At 42.7% G+C, this 20677-nt stretch overlaps 2 protein-coding genes across 4 annotated transcripts; one reads left to right on the top strand and one right to left on the bottom strand.

Moving 5' to 3' along the window:
* The first annotated feature begins 35 nt into the window (after positions 1-35).
* Positions 36-10600, top strand: ical1 (islet cell autoantigen 1-like). 2 transcript variants are annotated; one of them, XM_075477708.1, is made up of 15 exons: positions 36-129; positions 924-956; positions 1082-1256; positions 3203-3275; positions 3411-3534; positions 3625-3823; positions 3915-4040; positions 4389-4487; positions 4601-4686; positions 5346-5395; positions 5489-5533; positions 5679-5852; positions 7092-7478; positions 7598-7693; positions 7835-10600. In XM_075477708.1, the coding sequence occupies exons 2-15, from the start codon at positions 946-948 to the stop codon at positions 7948-7950; spliced, it is 1761 nt and encodes a 586-aa protein (XP_075333823.1). In that variant the 5' UTR covers positions 36-129; positions 924-945; the 3' UTR covers positions 7951-10600. The 2 variants fall into 2 exon arrangements, with proteins under 2 accessions (XP_075333823.1, XP_075333824.1); XM_075477709.1 differs by lacking the exon at positions 5679-5852.
* Positions 10500-19998, bottom strand: fam117ba (family with sequence similarity 117 member Ba). 2 transcript variants are annotated; one of them, XM_075477710.1, is made up of 8 exons: positions 19466-19998; positions 17646-17872; positions 16399-16482; positions 16166-16276; positions 14953-15096; positions 14634-14841; positions 14424-14544; positions 10500-13367 (listed from the first exon to the last, which is right to left on the bottom strand). In XM_075477710.1, exons 2-8 carry the CDS (start codon positions 17664-17666, stop codon positions 13142-13144), a joined length of 915 nt encoding a protein of 304 aa, XP_075333825.1. In that variant the 5' UTR covers positions 17667-17872; positions 19466-19998; the 3' UTR covers positions 10500-13141. The 2 variants fall into 2 exon arrangements, with proteins under 2 accessions (XP_075333825.1, XP_075333826.1); XM_075477711.1 differs by having other exon boundaries at positions 14634-14835.
* Between the last annotated feature and the right edge of the window lie 679 nt (positions 19999-20677).

Raw genomic sequence — 20677 nt, 5'->3', positions numbered from 1 at the left:
TCACAGCAGTACTACAGTTACTTTGCATATCCTGTTTCTCTGACTCAGATGATGATGGCTATCGAGAGAGTAGGTTAGCTGACTTGCGCTGTACAGATGCTCGCACTGCTGGACAACACAAAAAGCAAGGTATTAATTGTTTTTCACCTAATGTAAACTCTCTCTGGAAGAAGAGAAAAAAGTAACAGATTGTTTACTTGCACCATCACTCTCCGGTAAATGTTTGTCAGACGTTACGGTGTAGCAGGCAGACTTGCTACTAGCTTAACTGCTGCTAGCACACGAGTTTTTTTACGTTTATATAGTGTCTTTATCGGTTACCGTTACCTGTATTCCTTTTTTGTCAGCCTAATCATTAATTTATTGCCAAAACTGATAAATATTCGAGTGACACCTTGCTGTCATCAAACCAGCGTTTGTTGAAACCGAATACCTTCCTTACATCAGCTGGTTCCCAGTTCTGAGTCGTTCAAGTCGCAGGTGTCTGACTTCGCTCTGTGAACTGTATTAGATTAGCTTTTTTAGCCTTTGGCACCGATGAGATTTGTCCAGCCACAGATAATCTATGATAACGGGTCGTAACTTGATTATAGCTCTGTTTGGGAACAGCTGTCACTTTCCAGGCTTGCTGCTTTTGTGCTTGGATCCCAGAAAATTAGACAGAAAACCAGAAGGTGGTCAATTTAGTCATTTACTGTTGGACTCTTAAAAAAAAAATATATATATATATATATATATATCGCCATTCAATTTCATTAGTTTATGTCTTTACAAAGTCTGTCTGCAGTCCGGAATGCCGTGTCATGTTTTTATGTTTGAAGACTCTTAATAACTTCAAACAATGTATTATTTTGTCATACTTTAAGCACAAATTCTCAGTCTTTTGTTCTTAACTTAATGTCTCTCTTTTTGCATGCCTTCAGAACAGGAAACATCTGATATCCAATGATGGAAGGGTATGTCACAGATAAATGCAACCCACAATTTTTCAAACCATTTCATTATGAAAGACTGTTAGTGTGAGCATAGCTGTGCAGAAACTCCTGAGTTTCGCTCACAGAGAAACTGCCCTTGGCTCCAGGTTTGCTGGGGAGATGCTGAACAGTGGCCGGGCTCTGCTTGGAGAGGACAGCTCGGTGATGGCTCGCATGCAGAAGAAGTTCTGGAAGACCAAGCAGGTCCTCATCAAAGCCACGGGCAAGAAGGAGGACGAGTATGTGGTGGCTTCAGATGCTGACCTGGATGCCAAGCTTGAGGTAGGGAGGAAATAACAGCCTTGGAGCAGCCGGGGGCTGAGATACTATAGCAAATTAAGTTTAAAAACTCAGATGCAGTGAAGAGACCCAATACAATTCTATGGGAGTAAGTGAAGAAGAAGAAATGAAGTGTATGAGCAGGACAAGAATAAACATCAGGTTGGATATTACTGTCACTGGTGTAATCGCCATTGATGTTAACTGAGCAAAGTCCCATATTTACCACTTTTTTTTACATGCTATGTTGGACTGATAAACACCGGCTTTTAACATCTTTATTAGCAGCGCATCCTTTTTAAGACTAAAAGACCGTGGGCCTTTTGTAAGCTTTGAATCAAGACCTGGCCTCCTCTGTCACCCTGCTCTCATTGTCCCTACGTTCATCCTTGGAGAGACTGAAGTCAGGAGAAATGGGGAAAGTGTTCAGTGAGGAACAGTGCAACTAGGCAGAGGGAGAAAGGTATATAAAGGCTTTTAATTATTTACTTAATTCAGTGCATGATGTTTGAAGCAATAAGCGTTGCTTCTTATTTCTTCCCTCATTATCACAAACAACACAGAGCATTAGAACAGAGTACCAAAACCCACCGAGGCGGAATGCATTTGCCACAGCTTCAGGACAGTAACCTTACACCTAACCCGATTGTGTCTGGTTTTCATCTCAGGATTGCCTTGTTCCATTTGTAGCTTTGATCTCTTGCTGCTTTTGCTTTTGAACCTGTGAGCTTTTTTCATACATTTCGTTAAATTAAAGAAATTAAAAAAGTCTCTTTTTAATCAGGCACATTTTCAAGACAGACCAAAACACCAAACAAAATCACAGTTGGGTTGAGGAAAAGCATGAACCAAATGCAGGTCTGGATGGTTACCTTGTTTCTTTCTGCTGTGACTCACACACAGCAGATCCCATTAGATAAGCATGATCTCAGTGAATCAGTCATCTCAACAGCTCGCACGGGAGATGTGGCCTGCATATTGACCGATGTTTTGCCACTGAAAGACTGAAGCTGGCGGTTGTTTATTCTAGAGTTAATGTGTAACTGTGCACATGTGCAAGTCCTCCTCCCTCTGCTGTCTTACAGTCTCAAGTTTATATGTGAAGGGAGAAAAAGCAGGCGGCAACCCTGCACTTGCTTTCTGTATCCCTTGCTTTGCAAAGCAGAACTGGGGATTTTAGGTTCGAGCTGAGTTTAAATCCGTGCTACCTGACGAAAATCTTAAATGATAAAAACACATTGAAGTTGACTGTACATCTTGTAATGGGAACAAGAAAGCATGATCAAACAACACTGGTGGTGGTCTTTCTTCTTTGCCTCCTTGTTCTTAACGGAATTGATTTTTAAGATTTTTATCTCTAGTTCTTAAGGATCTAAATGGGCTGTTTCGAGCCTGTCTAACAGTACTTTGGCATCTTCGTACTCTCGTTAGAACACTGAGGTTTGTCAGAAATGACATCAGTGGTGATAAAAGCAACCAAAAAGGCATTAAAAGTTTGCACGCAAAGATTTTTTGATAAGCTCTTATTTTGCATCTGTATTTTCTCGTCTTGAATGATAACATCGGTTATCATCTTCATCAGCATGCTCAAAGGTCAATGTGACTTTTTCGTCTCGTCCTCCCTTTCTGTCAGACGGCAGGCAGAATTACAGGGCCTTGAAAATCTCTATTGCCATGACACACGCTCATCATTTAGTCCCAGCTGTTCTCTACCAGACAGGATGAGAGGCGGCCGCCTGCTAGACAGATCCGATGGGGAGAAAAAATATTAGGCTTTCTGATTGCATATAGTTTGTCTTTCCTGAAGCACAGAAATAAACCAAAAGGTGAAATAAAGCCCTTAAAAGAAAATGTCTTTTAAGTTTTATTCCCCAGGAGATTGAAATGAAATTCCAAGCTCTGTGACACATTGTGTTGGGGAAGTATTCTGATTGTTCCTGTTTCTGCAGTTCTTCCGCTCTGTTCAGTTCACATGCACAGAGCTGCTGAAGGTGATTGAGAAGTACCAGTACAGAATCACACGTGAGTCCGATTCACTCGCTTCACCCTAGCTCATTTATAAGTCTCTCATGATGTGCTACAGGTCTTCTTTATCGGGCTTTTCTCGGAGCCTCAGAGATTGCAGATTCCTTTGAGCAGCAGTTTGTTCTCTCGCAGGTTTGTCTCAGGAGGAGAACGAGCTCGGCCTGTTCCTGCGCTTCCAGGCCGAACACGATCGCACAAAGGCCGGCAACATGATGGATGCCACCAGCAAGGCGCTTTGCACCTCTGCTAAACAGAGGTCAGCAGCAGCAGAAACCCGTAAGAACAATGACTGCGTGCTGCATAAACAAATGTGAATAAACAAACGGCCTCCCTTCCTCTCCCATAGGATGGCGCTTTGCCCGCCGTTGCACCGTATGCATCAGGAGGTGGAGACGTTCCGGCGGCGTGCCATTGCTGACACTCTGTTGACAGTCAGTCGCATGGAGAAGGCCCGCACAGAGTACAGAGGAGCCCTGCTCTGGATGAAAGACGTCTCCCAAGAACTGGACCCGGACACCTACAAACAGCTGGAAAGGTTCCGCAAGGCAGGAAGAGGGTTGGCGGGGTTTTTATTCATTCATATTTTCCTCCGTTATCTAAAATGGGCATGCAAGTAACGTGTCTCTCTGTTATCAGGTCCAAGCTCAGGTCAGAGGAACAAAGAGCCAGTTTGAGAAATTGAAAAATGACGTGTGTCAGAAGGTGGACATGCTGGGAGCGAGCCGCTGCAACATGTTCTCCCACTCCCTCTGTACTTATCAGGTACAATTCCTTTTTGCTGGGTTTGCATTTTTTAAAGTGTGTGCTTTGTCAGTGGATCACATCGGGCCTTTATAAGCCATTATTATTCACTGCCAGCTGTCACAGACTGAAAAGAGGAGAAGCTTTTGAGTGCTTCACCTTTAGGCAGCAAGTCTCGAGTTAGTGACAACCAAAATGAGTGCACCCGGTTTCAAACGGCTGTGGTCTAACTGCACTCTGAGAACGATGGTATCGATTGTAGATTGATTTGACAGTTGTGTTACGTCCATCAAAATGTTACTTTACAGCGTACTGCCTGAACTTTTATCATTCATTTGATATTTCTTTCCTCCCTGTCATGTGTGTCAGACCACTCTGCTGCAGTTCTGGGAGAAAACGGCACACACCATGTCAGGAATCCACGAGGCCTTCCAAGGACACATACCATATCAGTTCACAACACTCAAGGTAGCACAGACTGAAGAGTGTCCAGTGGTATTGGATTTTGATTTGTGCCTAAAAGGCACCATTTGTGGCTCGAGGCCAAAGTTTTGTGCTAATTTGGTTCTTTCTTTTTACAGGACCTGCGGGATCCACTGGAGCAAATATCTGACTCACAAACACAAGAGGAGAAGAAGGAGAAGGCTTTGCAGAGCAACACGGACAGGTGAAAAAAAGGGAGAAAAAAAACCCAAAACCCTCTCACGTTTACATTTGCATTGTCATAATTATGTTGCATTGAGGCCACGTCCTAACACAGACACATTTATTCAGCCACCATGTCTCTGTTTTCCTGTCATTACTCCCACTGACTCACTGCCATGGCTTTATAAATACACTTGTTTTTCTGGGGTTTTTTCATGGCCATTGGCATAATGCATTCACTTGCCCCTAACACCTAAACCTAATCATAGCCTAATCAGACTTATAGTTGTTTCCTTGTTTTTGGAGTATAGAAAATATAGATAAACAGCGACACACACAGTAAGCTTCATCCATTTTCCCCTTCTGTATTCTCACCTCACTGACTTTGTTCTTTGTATTTTTTTACATACCTACCTCAGTTTTGTCTTCATCAAACATAAAGGCAGTATTATTCCCATTTTTACTCACAAGTAAGTTTGTCTATTGCAGGTTTTATACGCAGTATGGTGATTGGTAGTGACCCTTGTTGTAGAATTGTTCCGAGTTGTGCTCATGAGATTGATCCTTCGTGTAGCAGCTCCGAACGAAAGAATGGCCCCTGTGTTGCTCTAAATAGAAAAATCACGTCTCGTTTTCTTTCTCATTTTTTTCCCCCCTCGTTTAATTTTCCATCTCTCTCAGTCTGGTGTCGTTGGATGATGACAAGCCATCAGGAAGTGCCGCTAATGCAGGTACGTACTGCCCTCTGTTGGCTGATATGCAAGATGGATTACCCCCTCTGGAGACTGGGCCTCTAATTTAACAAACTTTTTTCCCTTTTCCAGACTTCACCCTCAACAGTGATGGTCAGAGCCAGGCCAGTGACAGTGGTGAGTGACTGTGAGCGTGTTGTCTCATTCTTCTGTAAATAGTACAGATGTGCACCTTGGGACTGTTGCTACTGACTGTGAACGTGATACTTTTAACGTAATAATTTGATCTCAGTGTGCCTAAACACTGTCGCAACCATTCCAGCACTGCACGACCTTAGAAGGCTGTCTGCAGACTCTTATGATGACCTGATGCTCATGGCCTGCAACATACCACACCCCCAGCCTCAGCTCCTGCCTCTCTCTCATGCTGGAGACCAGAATGAGCTCAGTAGTTTCGGAAGCCTCCAGTCCGACCTCTCGCAGATGCCTGTCCCCGGTAAACTGACTGTGAAACCCAACTTCAAACTGCTGTGGTGGTTCTCGGCTTTCTTTCTGTCTGCTCGGTTGTGGCAAAAAACTCACCTCTGCTCCAGTTTCAACTCTGATTCCTGCTACCTTTCTGGGCTTGATTCTGTCTGCCTGGCTGGTAGAAGGGTCCTTGTCTCTCATCTTGCACGTCTTTGAGTCGGTTGACCGTGTGCCTATCGGTTTGTTGAGACCATGCAGATTTGTCTAGTGACTTAATTAGTAAGCATGCGGGGCAGATCTACTGGACCCGTAAAGAGCAGCTTTCTCCCAAAGTGCCTTAAGTTAGCCATGTCCGCCTGGAGCCACGTATTAAGTCAACTCTGTTTTATTTACATAGCGCCAATTCACAGTAAAATAAAAGTAAAGTTAACAGGCACCTACATTTTAAAAAAGTTTACTTCATCAAATAAGCTAAACATTATAATAACACCTCATTGTCAGGGGACAAGCTGCTGCCCCACCATGTTCGGTCTCCATAGCAACAGAAGGTGTTTTTAATCCCATCAACAATGGCTGTGTTACAGGAGGTACACCACTCTTTTTTGGGGCAGTTGGACTGTGTCTGCTGTGAAAAAAGTTTATTTATCTTTAAAAAAGACATGTCAGCTTCAGTTTGCCCATCGCCAAAGCTTCTAATTCTCCAAACAAGTAGCACCTGGACCGCTGGTACACACAATCCCACTAAAAAGAAAAGGAAATATTCCTTTGATATCATTTAACAATTTTGCATTATTCTCCTGTCTAAATGCCAAAAGCTGCTTTATCTTTTTTTTTTTTTTAAAGATATTTGCCTTCTTAAAGGTAAGCAGAATGAATTGCAAGGTTTTCTAAATGGCCATATAAGATATTGTTGTGTGATTGAAATATTTAAAATTAAAGGATGTTAAAGCGATTCAGCCCTTTAATACCTGGGACATACTATCGAAGACATATTGGATCGCGCTCCTCCAGTTTTCAATGGAATTACTGTATGTAAGAACACACCCTCAACTTTCTAAGCTCTTGGAATGCATTAGTACAGTATTTAATTTAAATCGCACATATCTACCGTCGCTGATTGAAGATATTACCTTCATTAGGAAATTTCTGCACTCTTTCCCCTTTGGATTTTCTTATTTAACAATGTCAAACTTTACCTTCACTGACAATATCGCATGCTGAGATTCTGCCCTGTAGCATTCCTCCTCTCTGTCTCTGTTCCCTGTAGGTAGTAGTCTGCTCTCAGGCGGCCTGCCACTCTCTTCTGAGACGGGGCTTAAGCTGGAGGAGGAAGATGGTGAGCGGAGCGACATGGCTTTCCTGAAAGACCTCCTGAGCCTGGGACCAGGGGCCAGCGACGAGTTCAGCAAAGAGTGGCAGGATGCGTTCGGAATGTTCGACCCTCCCAACATCCCTGCAGCCAGCACAGGAGCAGCAACTGGTGGAGCAGCAACTGGTGGAGCAGCAACTGGTGGAGCAGCAACTGGTGGAGCAGCAACTGGTGGAGCAGCAACTGGTGGAGCAGCAGCAGCAGGAGCACAGACATCCTCTAACCCTCCCAGCCCTACTGGCTTTCTGCCTTCCCAGCTACTGGACCACAGTCTGAGCTCAACAGGTCAGCATGGTGCCCTCTGCTGGATGGATGAGCTCACTGCAGTACAGTGATGTGGGAGAATTTAACAGCTTATTTCACAACTCCTCTTTGCCCTGCATTTATTTAATTGAATTTTTCAGGTTGGGTGACCCCACCTATGTTCCAGGCTCCACCCCTGCAGACTCCCTCTGGGCAGAACCAGACAGCTCCTCGGACCCCGAGTTCAGCAGCTAATGGTATAAGCTCTCGGTGTTTGTTCTGTTTTTGTAGATCTGTGAAATAAACCCATCTATTGATCAATGTCTCAAAAAAAAAGAAAAAAAAATTGCTGAGCTCTTTTTTTTTTTTTTTTTTTATCATATTGTGTGTTTATGCAGCTGCTTCAGGAGGATCCAAAGACATGTCTGCGTGGTTCAACCTGTTTGCAGACCTTGACCCACTTTCCAACCCTGACGCCATCGGACGCTCCGAAGATGAGCTGATGAACGCCTGAAGTTCTTTGCGCGTATGCAGCAGCTTTTGGTTTGTTTGTTTGTTTGTTTTTTCATCCGAAAGATTTGTATTTCCGCAGCTTTTCATGCCGACAACCAAGCAAACACACACACACACACACGTTATGCACACACTTGTATCTGCATTTCTGTTGCCAGGGGAGCCATGTACTTACACGCAATAAAACAGCACTACACTGGAAGATTATATTTTCAACTGGAAACAAAGAACACTGTCAGCTGAGATGATTGTTAAACAGTCCTCCTCAGTGTCTCTGCAACACTGTAATAGACTGTTACCACCACCTGTGATGCCGCTTGCTCATGCACACACCAAATATCACGTGGTGTGTGCTACTTGTTCATTGATGCAGCTTCTGTCAAGTGGAGAGAATGTTTGGGCTCCATATTTGTCTTTGGATGATGTTGCTTTTGCGATTGATTCACGTTTGCGTTTTTATGGGTGTGTTTGTTTGCTGTGTACACATCATAAGGAACCCAGTTTCTTTTAACTACTGCCTACAGTTCTTTAAATGTAATAGGAAATGATTGTCACATTTTAACGAAGGAAACATATACATATATATATATATAGATGAATTGTAAAAATGAGATTGGATAGGCCAGCCATTGAGCCTGTTATTTGCACACAAAAAAGAACAGGATCAGTTGAAGTTCCAACTGAGCCAGGAGTCTGTATCATGAAGCGAAATTAGAGCATTGACAAAGTATCTCTGTGTTTTAGGTTTTCTGGTATAACACAGCGAGCTCTCCTTGACCAGTATAGATGACCACGCTGCCCTGCAAAGGCAGTAAAGACTTGGTGTCTGTGTTGCTTCAGTTACTGCACTCTTGCTTGTTAATCTCTTTGCACATGACCTTGTTGGCATACTTACTATACACTCAGCCATATAAACACCACTAAGGGCACAGCTGAAGTCAGAGGCAGTTAATTACACAACTAAAGTCAGTGAGATGCAGCTAACTGCACAGGTCATTTTAAAAGGTGGAATATACTGAGATAGCCTTTGCTGGTCTGAGCTAAAAGTTAAGGGTTTATGATCTATATTTTTAGCAAAGGTGGGGATGTTGTGGCTTTTGATATGAGTAAAAAAAAATATTCATGACTACTGATCCGTGATCCCTTAAAGAAAAGGGACGGCTTTCCTCTGCCAAATGAAGGGGTCAGGGTAGCTGGGAGAGGGCCCTCGTCTGTGTAGTGGGTTCACTGTACTCAGCCTTCACACTCTGCCTGGCAACAGCCTAAACACTGGCCAGTCACATCCCCGGAAAAAGTGAGTCATCAGACAAAATCCTGACATTGGCAGGAGTAACAGGTGATTAAAAGAAACAACAGTCCTATATCTTAGCATGTTAACTGAATAAAATCCCACAAAACTAGCTTCTGAGTTTAGAGAATAAAGGTTTTGTGTACAACCTCTTCAGGGATTCAGTGTAGTAGTCTAAAGTCGACTTTAAAAAATGGACCATCGACATCAGACCCAATTTACGAACCACAGTGAAGGCAGTGTCCCCTACAGCTTCTTTCTCGCAGTTTCTGTTTCAAGTTTCTGTCCGTATTCATTCCAGATTCCACATCGAGTGCACGAGAAATAGGACGTTCAAAATCTCATCGGTTGTTTAAATGTCATAACCACGAGTCCAAAGCCAAGAAAAACGCATACAAGTTTCAGTTGTGTTGGTTTCAATAAAATGTTTAACTAGAATAGTGAGTTTTGTTACTTTTGATGAGTTATTTCCTATTATTCAGCAAATAACGTAATCCGATGCATCAAAAAATGTTTTCTAATTATATCACTGTAAGTGTTGGCTGACACTTCTCTATCTTTGTCGGTTGTGCTGTAACTGTAAAGATAAAAAGCAAAGAAACTATGAAGTAACACTGTAAAATATTGACTATTTTATCTCTGTGTGGTATTTTGAGAATGCACCTGTTTTATGGAAAAGAAGAGTCAACACTGGATAATTGTTACCATGTCAACAAAATGGATTTCTCTCTTTAAAGTAGATTTACTTCCCACCGAGTACATTTGTGAGTTGTGGAGACAAAAGAAAAAGAAAAAAAAACTGGAGGCAATTCTGAACACGTGTAAAATGGTTATAGTGCAAAGTGACAGTTGTGTTTCTAAAATGGATTTTATGGAAACGGAAAAATCATGGATTCCAAATGCACTTTGTGAAGCCAGATCTATGTGAGCATGTAAAATTTCACTCAGTGGAGTTGAGGCGATCAGAGTTGATTGATTGGGACGTCTGGATGCTCAGATATACTTTTTATACAAGCTGCAGTCGCATCTTAGCTCGGATGGAGGAGAAAACACACCCGCCCCCCCTCCCACTACACTCCACCGAAGGTTCAACTAGTTCTTTTTTTTATTCTTTTCATTGTGATGCAACTGAAACATGAAATTATAAAAAGGAGCGCCAACGATGCTCCAAAGTATTTCTGTCACATCATGTATGATACTGTTTACTCTCTATTTCCACACTTCAGAATGAAAGAATGTATTTGTGAAGTCAATCAAGAAGCTTTATTTAATTCAACTATGCCTTTTATTTCACTCAAAGGGGTTTAAAAGATGAAAACTTGTCAGTTCAGGTTTCCAATAAACTGGACAAGCAAACAAAGAATCGTGTTGAGTGTTTTTCCTGTCGTCGAGCCTCCTTCCAAAATGCCGTTTGTCCACTTTGAAACAAAAAAAAAAGAAGAAAAAAAAAGGCAAGGAATAGATCTGTATTTCATCACGTATTAACTGGCCTTTTTTTTTTTTTTTTCTTTCAAATTATGATTTGTATTTTTGGTAAACTCGATGCCCTGAAGCGACGAATCAGAACATCTCGCCACCGGTGGGATGGTGGATGTTGGAACAGAACTTAATTTTTTTTTACAAAGTTAAAACACTTTTTAAAACTATTATTATTATTATTAATACTTTTTTTTTCTTTTTTTTTTTATACATGACCACTTTAGTGACAAGCTGTTGCTCCAGATCAGGTCACTGAACAAATGACATCCACACTTTCTCTACTTCTACTCTGCTACAACTTTAAATCATTCAGGACCTCCGCTGTGCGAAGCTACATAGATAGCAGCTGTTGGTTTGCTCTGTTTAATGTAGGCTCATCTTCACGCGTCCTATTCACTACAACCTGAGATGGACGTAGTCATTTATTCTTGTTTAAAATTCTCTAAAGTCCCAAATTACACTCCTGTCCGATAAATAAATACATTATTATCCAGAATAATGAGACGTAGATTAATTCACAGTACTCAGCGGAGGAGGAAGATGAGGAAGTAGAGGGGTCATATGGTACACTTGTTGACTCATTCAGTTACATATCTTTGTCAGCCGATTATACAAACACAGTGCCTCTATATTTACAAATCCAGTACATTCCTATCCCACTGTAGCAGGCACAGTCAAGTAATAATGACATCTACAGGAATACAGGAGGGTGGGTTTGGGCATGAAGAGGCTGTCAACCTGCCAACTACAGAGTCATCAGACTTGACCTCGTGCATCCACATTTTCAGCTACTTAACAGTAGCGTACACTCACAGTCCAACCTTGTTTTTCTGCAAAGTAACACGGTTTGGTTATTTTACAAAAGAGAATTTGGGAATTTTTTAGTATTTCGCAACTCTGATTCAGAGTTTGGCAACATTTAATCACCACACCCAAGTCGGACCCCTTTTGTTTTTTTTATGAAAACAAACTTTAGCATTGACTTCTCATCATTCATCTTTAACATTACACGCTATTTGATTGATTGAAGCAGCTCTAGGATTTTAGGGGAACCAAAGAAAAAGTTTTCATCAGCTTTAAAGGATGGGAGTGTGGCCAACTCTCCGGGTTCCACGTAGCTTCTTAATGGAGAAGGAAGCGACAAAAATGAATAAAAATAATGTCAACTAGTAGGTTGTCTCTATGATTTTCAGACTCCATCTACCCGAATGATCCGCAGTGTAGAACCTGGGCTGACCGACCTCTTCATGATCAGAACCCTGCAGAGCAGAGGGGAGGCCCCCTTCTGCACGCATTTAACAGCAATACGAGCTGAGCAAGACAAGAATGAAATCAACGTTATTGTGACAGTGAGGGGAAAAAAACGGAGAGAAAGAGCTGGAAAAGGAGGGAGAGTTAGGGGTGGGCGCTTGGTTAAAAAAGGGATGCAGTGAGCAAAAAAGGCTGGTGCTTGGGAAGGAGGGGCAAGCAGACACAGGTTGAACATGCTGCAAACATCATGGCCCTGGCCCGTGTTTCCCATGGATACACACTATCTTGCATGGAGCCAGTTTTCTGCTAGTGTAACATGGACGAACGCTTGTTTTACAGTCACCTTTGACAGTAAGCGGCTCATAAAAGTACAAAACACACATCTGGATTTGGTTTACAGGTGGTCTGATGCCGTTTGTGCACTGCAAGTGTGAACTGTGCAATATCGTAGCAGATTTATCTTTATTCTGTCTGGTCCTGCCTTACTGTGTGTATCTATGGCCATCATAGTGCAAAGATCATTGGTATCACGCTATAGATCAAACATGATCACAGCATTATGACAGTTTAGGGAAACTGAGCGGTCGAAAATATCAGGCACATTTTTAACGTCTCCTTTTCTCAATCCTTCAAGTTTTGCTACGATATATATCTGGCAGCACCAAAATTAGCCTCCGTGGTCAAACTTGTGGTCTCCAAGGAAACCAGCAGCCTTTTTTTTTTTTTTTTTTTTTTTTTTTCTGTAATGGAAGGCATAATTTATATCAAGAGAAATCACTACAGATAGAAAAAGAGATATGTCTGTTGAAAGGCGCCATGGTATAATACGATGAAATAAAAGAGTCTGTTCTTTCACCCCTTTCCTCCTGAAAACAGGAACGTAACCAGCACAAAAGGTAGAAGAAAGCGATGAAATGTTAGCTGCAAACACCTGCTCAGGGATCCGGGACTCTCGTGATGTAGTCGTCTGAGGAGGCAGTGGGAAGCGCTTTTTCAACAAGATAAAGACATCAGAGAGAGCTTAGCTGGCATGCTGAAGGCTTTTTTTTCTTTTTCTTTTCTTTTTTTTTTTTGGAGCAGAAGGGTTGTTTCCTCAAATGTTTTCGGATTTAGTTGATGGGGCAACGTTGTTTTCAAGGGGGCAGGGTGTCGACTTAAAAGGCCAACGGGGCAGTCAGAAGCTCTCGGGCTCCTCCAGGAGGCAGGGCTGGGTGGACAGAGGCACGAGGGACGGGGACAGGCTTCGGAGGCCCACCCCTGGGCGAAAGTTGATGTCCGGGGCAGGGAGCAAGGGCTTGAGGATGCTGACAAAGCAGAAGGCTGAGCCGCTGTTGGGGATGAAGTTGACCTTGTTGCGGTCGGGACACAGGAAGGGAGGGATCTCCTGTAGAGCTTTTGGCCTAGAAATACACGATAGGACACATTTAGCCATTTTACTACTCAATCTCCACAATCCTTTGCAGAAAAAGCAACACTTCAGTCGTGTTAAAATTGTTATAATTTAACAGCGGGAAAATATTTACAGTCATCTGGTAAAGCTGGTCATCCTTTGTGTTTTTCTTTCACTCAGTGAATCCCATAAAGACCAAAACCTACAATTATTAGCAGCCAGCAAATACAGTACAGTACAAAAGTCTTGAGTCATCCGTAATTTCTTAATAAAATGCCAGGAAATTGGCGTAGCATTGTATTTAAACATGTGTAAACATAAAAAGAAATCCAGCATACAAAGACTGTTTTTATAAAATTGAATGAGCTTTAAAGTCAATATTAGGTATGACCTTTTTTTTCTGTCAAACTATGTTATCTTTGGCACCCTTGACGCACGTAACTAAACAAAATTGACCTAATTATGTGTCTTTGCTATAGACTGCTAGTTAGAAAGTACCAAAGGTTGCTCAGTCTGTTATGTTTAGACACAACACTGGTTGCCCTTAGAGTTTGATGGCTTTTCTTTTTTTTTTTCTCTTATGTTTTGTAGGTCGATTTTAAGTGGAAACTGACAAACTTGTTCCTCTGAAAATGGTCAGGTACAAAAAGTGGACTCAAAATAAGTGGAAAAAGCAGCCAATGTTCAAAGAAAAAAATGTAAAAGACCCTCAGAGAGTCTGAAGGACCATTGTTGAAGGCCGCATCAAAAGATTACAAGAAATTTGGTTCCTTAGAAGCAAAATATAAAGCTGTTGAGCATTTCCAAAGATCTTTCTGTAATTCACCACATTCAGTGTTACTCTATTTTTGGTTTCCACCAGCACCTGAAAGAGAATAAGCAGCTCGTTTGCAGCTACGGGCTCTACTGCACCAGTGGTTTTAAATGCAGGTAAGTAACGGAACATATTCACTTGCACTGATGTATCCTGGTTAATGTAAATTCATATTGTTCAATTTAAAGCTCTATTAATTTATGGAGGTAATTAGCATTTTAAATCCGAGACATATTTTGTATTTCTACTCACAAGGACTCCTCAAACACCTTGACCTTCTCGCAGCCCTCCGGGGGTTCTCTCTTGAACATGTAGCTGTTGTTAGGTCTGGGAGAGGCGGCGTATTTAGGCAGTGGGGAGCAGGGGCCTAGCTCTGTGTACAGACAGGGCAGGTTAGACAGTTCAGCGGCACATTATGCTCCAACACATCTCAGCAGGTGTCTGGTTGGGTGGGCTAATCACCTTTATCCTCATAGGGGCTGCCTCCAGCTGCGTCATTGAGGACGGTGAGGTAGGAGGGAGAGATGGAGTCAGGACGGCTACTGCAGTTGCTATGGTTACCACTCAGTCCGCCCCCTGATGGAGTCTGTGTGTCGATACTGCGGGTGCTGCTGCTGCGCCGTGGGGGGACGGGTGGGGGTGCACGGTGCCCATCTGGGACATCCTGTGGCTTTCGCATAAACACACACACACACATAATTAGGTCACAATAACACTGTTGCTGCAGGGGCCTCACAATATGTGAGAAAAAAACCTTGAGTGAGTGACACATGGAACTCACAACAATGGTCTCGTCCTTCTCGGGAGTGTCTCGGATGATTATGCGTTCGATCTCCTGGTTGAGGCCCTCCACGCTGTTGCGGAAACGAGGAGCCGATGATTTGGATATAGGGATGGGTATCAAAATAGTCTTGGGCATGGGCGACTGCACAAATACAAGACACAAACAAACAAGATCATATTTTACACTGATCACGCATCTGGTTAAGAATGTTGCACCGTGGCTCTGATTCAGCTATAATAGCTTGAAATGACCAGATACTACCACAGATTAAAAAAAAAGAGAGAAGAAAATACAGAAAGCAGGACAGCTTGACTCCAGCAGACTCCACAGGGAGCATGTGTTAAAGCTGCAGTCTGCAACTCTTTTTCAAGCATAATGCCTGGAACTGTCCGGGGATTCTGAAAGTAGTACATTAAATACCCCAATACAAAAAAAATGAGTTCTCTAGGTCCCCTATATGTCCCGCTAGGTCCCTCCAAAGCCAGCAGGTTTGTTTACAAAATTGCAGACCGGACCGGTAAAAGGTAACCAATCAGGTTTACGAGCTGGGCTCTGCTGCCTGTCAATCACCGATTGTGCACGCGCGATACAAGGTAGGCTCGTCCCCACGCTTATTTATCTAGACTATTGAACTTCATTACGGGCTAGTCTACTTACTGTGTCTTCCATGATCGCAAATGACAGGTGAGTTGATGAATGAGGAGTCGTGTAGGCGCATCTGGCGTGCACGTCTACGTGCACGAGTTCTCATGTGTTTTGATGGGGCGGGACAGGAAGTTGAATAACTTTTTATTTTTCGGTTAAAAAATAAGCATTTCTTGCATTTTGCGACTACGGAGGTCACCGTTTTCAACTTCAAGCGTTCTGATAGATCATTTAAACTCTTAAAATGCCAAAAAGTAGGACTTTACGTATGACAACAACAAATCCTGCAGACTGCAGCTTTAATGTCACCATCACAGACAGCAGTGTCTGCAGTATCAGAGGCACCCAATTTAACAGTCTTTCCATATACCCCGCATAAAATTTAAAATTACAGACACACACACACACACACACACACACATATATTTCAGAGCTAAACAAGGGCACAGGGACAAAAGTGGGACATCCTCAAAATTTTCCAGATTGGGGACTTAGCCTAGTTCTTCTCACAGACAAAGCCACTTATCACACTCACTCCCTCCAGCACGCTGTCTCTATTGATCACCTGTGCCTGGATGATGGTGTGGCTGCCATTGAACGGAGACTTGCGCTCTTTATCCCTCCGATGGCGACTGCTGCGTTTGCTGCGCTGTAGCTGCTGACGCAATTTGGCAATCTGCAGAGGTTTAAATGTTCAGATATTAACATTATAATGCTGCTAAGTCACATAAAAAAAAAAAAAAAAAACTCATCTGTGAACATGACAGAGGGGATAATAAAAAAAAAAAAAAACCTGACCTCCTTGAGCTGGTCGGTGCTCCCACAGGAGGCCGAGCGTTTGTGAGAGCCCCTCCTCCTCTCATCTGCCCAGGCCCTGGGGGTCTGATGCACACACAAACACCAGTTAGAGCAAAGCACACACACTCAACTTCCAAAGTAGGAGTCGCATGACTGTTCTGATGAAATTTCTCTTTTGGGGATTTAGTAAATATTCACCATGTTGAAAATAACCATGAAGAAATTACTTGATAAGATAAAAGATTTTTTTTTGGTGTTATGTTCAAAGGGACAGAAATACTGACTATGTTCTCTTACATCTTTTTAAGGACACTAAAAAAAGCTTCAGTATTGTGGGTTGGTGTTTAAGTATATCCATTCTCGTGTCTCGATCTATTGCTTGGCAAATATCCTGCAGGTACCCTTTGATCTGAGTCTTGATTTAATTGAGCTACATCAACATTTAATTTCCCTCTGGGATAAATAAAGTATTTTTGAATTGAATTGAATTGAATTGAATTATTGGAAGTATGGTTGAGTGATAGGCAACACAGCATAATGATGCAACCATCTGCAACCTCTCTTAACCTCATTGCATTTATTCTCTTGTTTATAAATGCATGTGTTTTGCAAGAATATAGCAAAGCTTTCTCTGAAGCAAAAACAGGGACATACTGTATGTAAATTGGTTGGTATTTTTTATTTTTTTAACCCTGTGAGTCCACATTTGCATCTTATTGTGGCAAAATATGGTCAGGTGATACATACTGAGCTCAGACTAAGGTAGTTTTGAGTGCTCTGGAAGGTGTGATATAACAATATCCATGATAATAATAATGCGTTTCACCATCAGACAACCCGAACCATTCAATATATGGTCATCACACTCACGAGATGTGAAGTCATGATCGAAATTACAGGTGTAGTCAGACCCATGAGCATGGAGCAGTGTTGTTATTATATAGTGATGACTAATGAATAATTGAGTAATAATGCCTCAAATTGACTAAATCTGTGCAGCAAAGTTTGCACCGTCTGCATATTTGCAGTTTTCTTTATTTAATAACAACAGATTCAATGTGCTTCATATGGTTTATGCTAATGCCATTAGGGCCTTTAAGGGTTTGAGCTTATCCATGAACAATATTACTTGTCATTTGTTTGTAATATCTTTGATTTTGTCCTGTGCATATTTACAGAAGCCAAAGGAATTGCACAACTGACCTCATCATCACCACATACAGAAATAAACCCCCCACCACACTTACCTGAGTCGCTTTGTCCCTCATGTAGGTAACGTGATGTTGCTGGCTGCCGTCCTGAGGCCAGGGACCTGTCAGGTGAGAGCCAGCGAGCGCGCCCTGTGAGGGCCACAGCTGGACGCGATGGCGGGAGACGGAGAGGAGAATGAGGAGCAGCAAGCTCAGAGGGAGAGGAGGGGGGTGCCAGAGGAGGAGCGCGGAGAGACGTGGATGGTTAAGGCCACAGATGCAGTCTGAGGGGCAAACAGAGGGAGAGATGTAAAGATGAGCTCGATCTGCCACGAGATGTAAGCAACCTGTTTGGCAACACATGGTAAATACATAAACAAATCAACAGACACAGCTGGCCTGCTGAATAAGCTTGTGAATGAGTTGCTCTATCTGTCTAGGTTCGTGTCTGTGTGCATTTGTATCTATGAGTCTGTGTTGCCAGACTGATATTAATCCAACTCATGCCGGGCAGAGCGGATATGCCCCGAGCTAAATCCCACACAGCCCCCTGGTTAATGGCATTAAAACAGCCTAAAACAGAGCAGGGGTAGGGGCACCGAGGGACATGTAGCTCTTGCACCAGTGACCCAGTTGGGAGCTGCAGCAGCACATTTCGCAATGTTTTGGTTAAATGGCTCCCCTGCATTTGGTACATTTCAATTTCAGATTCAAACAAATGGGGAAATGATTACAAAGCAACTATAAAGGACAATTAAGTCTGTTTGTTGATGTACAAAAGAGGAGAGAGATTACTTGTTTTCTTGGCCTAAAGCGTCTTTAATGTCATAAACCAACATAAATAAATTGACAGGTAATTCGTTTTTGGGGGGTTTCTTTTGGCACAAATCCATATATTTAAAACACAATCATTTTGAATAACTATTATCAATTTAAACTGCCATTTCAAACAAGCTTGTCACCTTTTTGTGAGGGTACAGCAATAATAAAAAAGAAATCAATGGCACACAACGAACTCAGCTGTAATGGGTGCAAAGCATCATTTTGGATAAAAAAATCTAATTTTCTTATTTTTCCTATTTCATTTTCATGCCCCCAATGTGAAATGAATGCAACACGTGCACCAACAGCACTGGCTGGCAGGGCAAGTCCTGGAGCTAAATTTGGAAAGGGCCTTGGCCAGAGAACATCCCTGTTGCTAGGGAATAGGGGTTAACTGATCTTCACACAGCAGCATCTGTGTATCTGTGCATGAATGAAAACAAGGGTTTGGGCATCAGCAGTCCGCCATCAAAAATATCAAAATGCTTGTCTAGACTGCTGCTTTTCCCTGTGCCTGCAACGGTACTATGTGCTGATGGCAAAAGGCTCTGCATGTAGTAGAGGTGGCAGACAGAGGAGTGAGGTGGCTCTGGCTGCTGCCATAATGCTGACTTTAGGTGTCAATCAATCCCAAATGGATTTTTTTTTTTTGGGGGGGGCGGCGTTCAAGACATAAGCTGTTTTGAATGAGCATTGGTACAACCTCAAATACAAAAGCTAATGATAAGAGATCACCTTTGCTGATATGCTGAGTGCAAAAGCGAGGCAGCATTACACGTAAGCGACTATATTAAGAAAAAAAATACCCTTTACGTTTACATATCCATGCAAATGCCTGCACAGTGCGGTGCAGGCCTCTTTTGTTTACAGCCAGGCAAGCACACCATCGTGGTCAAAACGTATTCGAGCAGAATTAGTCCTATTCTATGGGAAAGAAATGCACCATTCAGATTCAGGCGTGATTACTAAATGTCTGTATGTTAATTCCATTCAAGTGAATTAATAAAAAAAAAGATAGAAGAAGAAGAAAAAAAAAAAAAAAAGAGCACGCTCACCTGCAGAAATGTGATCTCTGTGCACTGAATGCAAAGGGGCATGGGGCTTGTACGGCAGCCCAGCCCCTGTTTGCAGCTACTTGAAGATGCTAAAGAAGAGAAAGGCTGGGCAGAAGGACCAGAATACAGGCTTCAAGTAAGAGCTGCCCTTTCAGGTAAAAACAAGCAGGCATGGGAAAGATACAAAAACGTCTCCGTGGGTACTGTGGTGATAAAAGTAGGTGCCGAAACGGGCGTTGCTGAATTCGCACCCTGCCTCCTCGTCGTCGTAGATGGATGTTTTTTTTCTTCTTCTCCCGACCGATGCGACACGACAGCTCGAGCGGCTACCGATACACCATCTGGTCGCGGCAAAAATGAGAATAACCGGAGGACCATGCGTTTTGCAACTCGCGGAGTTCGCGAGGAAGTGGAAAACGGAGGGGGTGAAAAATAACAGAGGGATAGAAGATACAGAGGGGATAGAAAGAAGAAGGCGGTGATGCTGGGCTAACCTGGCTGACACGACGGGAGAAGGGACCAGTATGAAGCTGACGGGGATAGACCATCACACTTCCGGTTGTGATTCTCAAAGTAAAACACAAAACATACGGACCACATCATCAGGTGAAATTGTGAGCACAGTAAGGGGGTTCAGTTGTATAAAGTCCTGTCAAGAATGTCACTTTCTAAATTATTTAGAAACTAAATATTTTTTGTTTCCTTAGGCTTCATAAAAGCTGGACATTTGCACTCTTAAAATCAGAGTAAAACGATTCAAATGTGACATTTATGTCAGCAGCAGTTGAAGGGAAATTAGTGGTATGGTCACAGGGACGACGCTCAGTGAAACAGACCACTAATTTTGGCTACAACCCACTCTCCTTTATTGTTTCAAGCGCAAGTTCGCGGAATCCTGGTAAAGCCCTGGCAACCGGAGCTAACTTGACGTACCTAATAGCAAGCTCTGACGTCACGCTCCAGTGCTGCGCTGCTCTCGAGCTGATGCTGCAGTTGCTAGGGCGCGAGGAGCAGACGGCGAGGACGGGAGGTAAACAAGTGCAGGAAGGGAAATGTCTCCCTCGTGTGTCGGCTGTAGCGACGGATTCTTCGAAAACGAGGTGGTTTTGCTGACAGGGCTGGTTAAAACGTACATTTGACAGGTTTCGGCCCCAATTTATTATTTCATAATTAAAGAGCGGTGTTCTCCATTGTCTTATTTATATGTATACT

Source organism: Odontesthes bonariensis, chromosome 11, assembly GCF_027942865.1.
Source record: "Odontesthes bonariensis isolate fOdoBon6 chromosome 11, fOdoBon6.hap1, whole genome shotgun sequence".
NCBI lineage: Eukaryota > Metazoa > Chordata > Actinopteri > Atheriniformes > Atherinopsidae > Odontesthes > Odontesthes bonariensis.
The sequence above is the reverse complement of the archived record's forward strand: the minus strand, read 5'-3'. Positions and strand labels throughout refer to the sequence as shown.

Excerpts from the sequence above, each read along its gene's own strand:
- ical1 (XM_075477708.1), top strand. Across the intron at positions 3,824-3,914 it reads AGCTGGAAAGGTTCCGCAAG|GTCCAAGCTCAGGTCAGAGG; the intron begins GCAGGAAGAGGG and ends CTCTGTTATCAG. Across the intron at positions 7,479-7,597 it reads CCACAGTCTGAGCTCAACAG|GTTGGGTGACCCCACCTATG; the intron begins GTCAGCATGGTG and ends TGAATTTTTCAG.
- fam117ba (XM_075477710.1), bottom strand. The coding sequence starts at position 17,666 with ATGAGGGACAAAGCGACTCAG. Across the intron at positions 16,483-17,645 it reads TGAGGGACAAAGCGACTCAG|ACCCCCAGGGCCTGGGCAGA; the intron begins GTAAGTGTGGTG and ends TGTGTGCATCAG. Across the intron at positions 14,545-14,633 it reads CAGCCCCTATGAGGATAAAG|AGCTAGGCCCCTGCTCCCCA; the intron begins GTGATTAGCCCA and ends GTCTGTACACAG.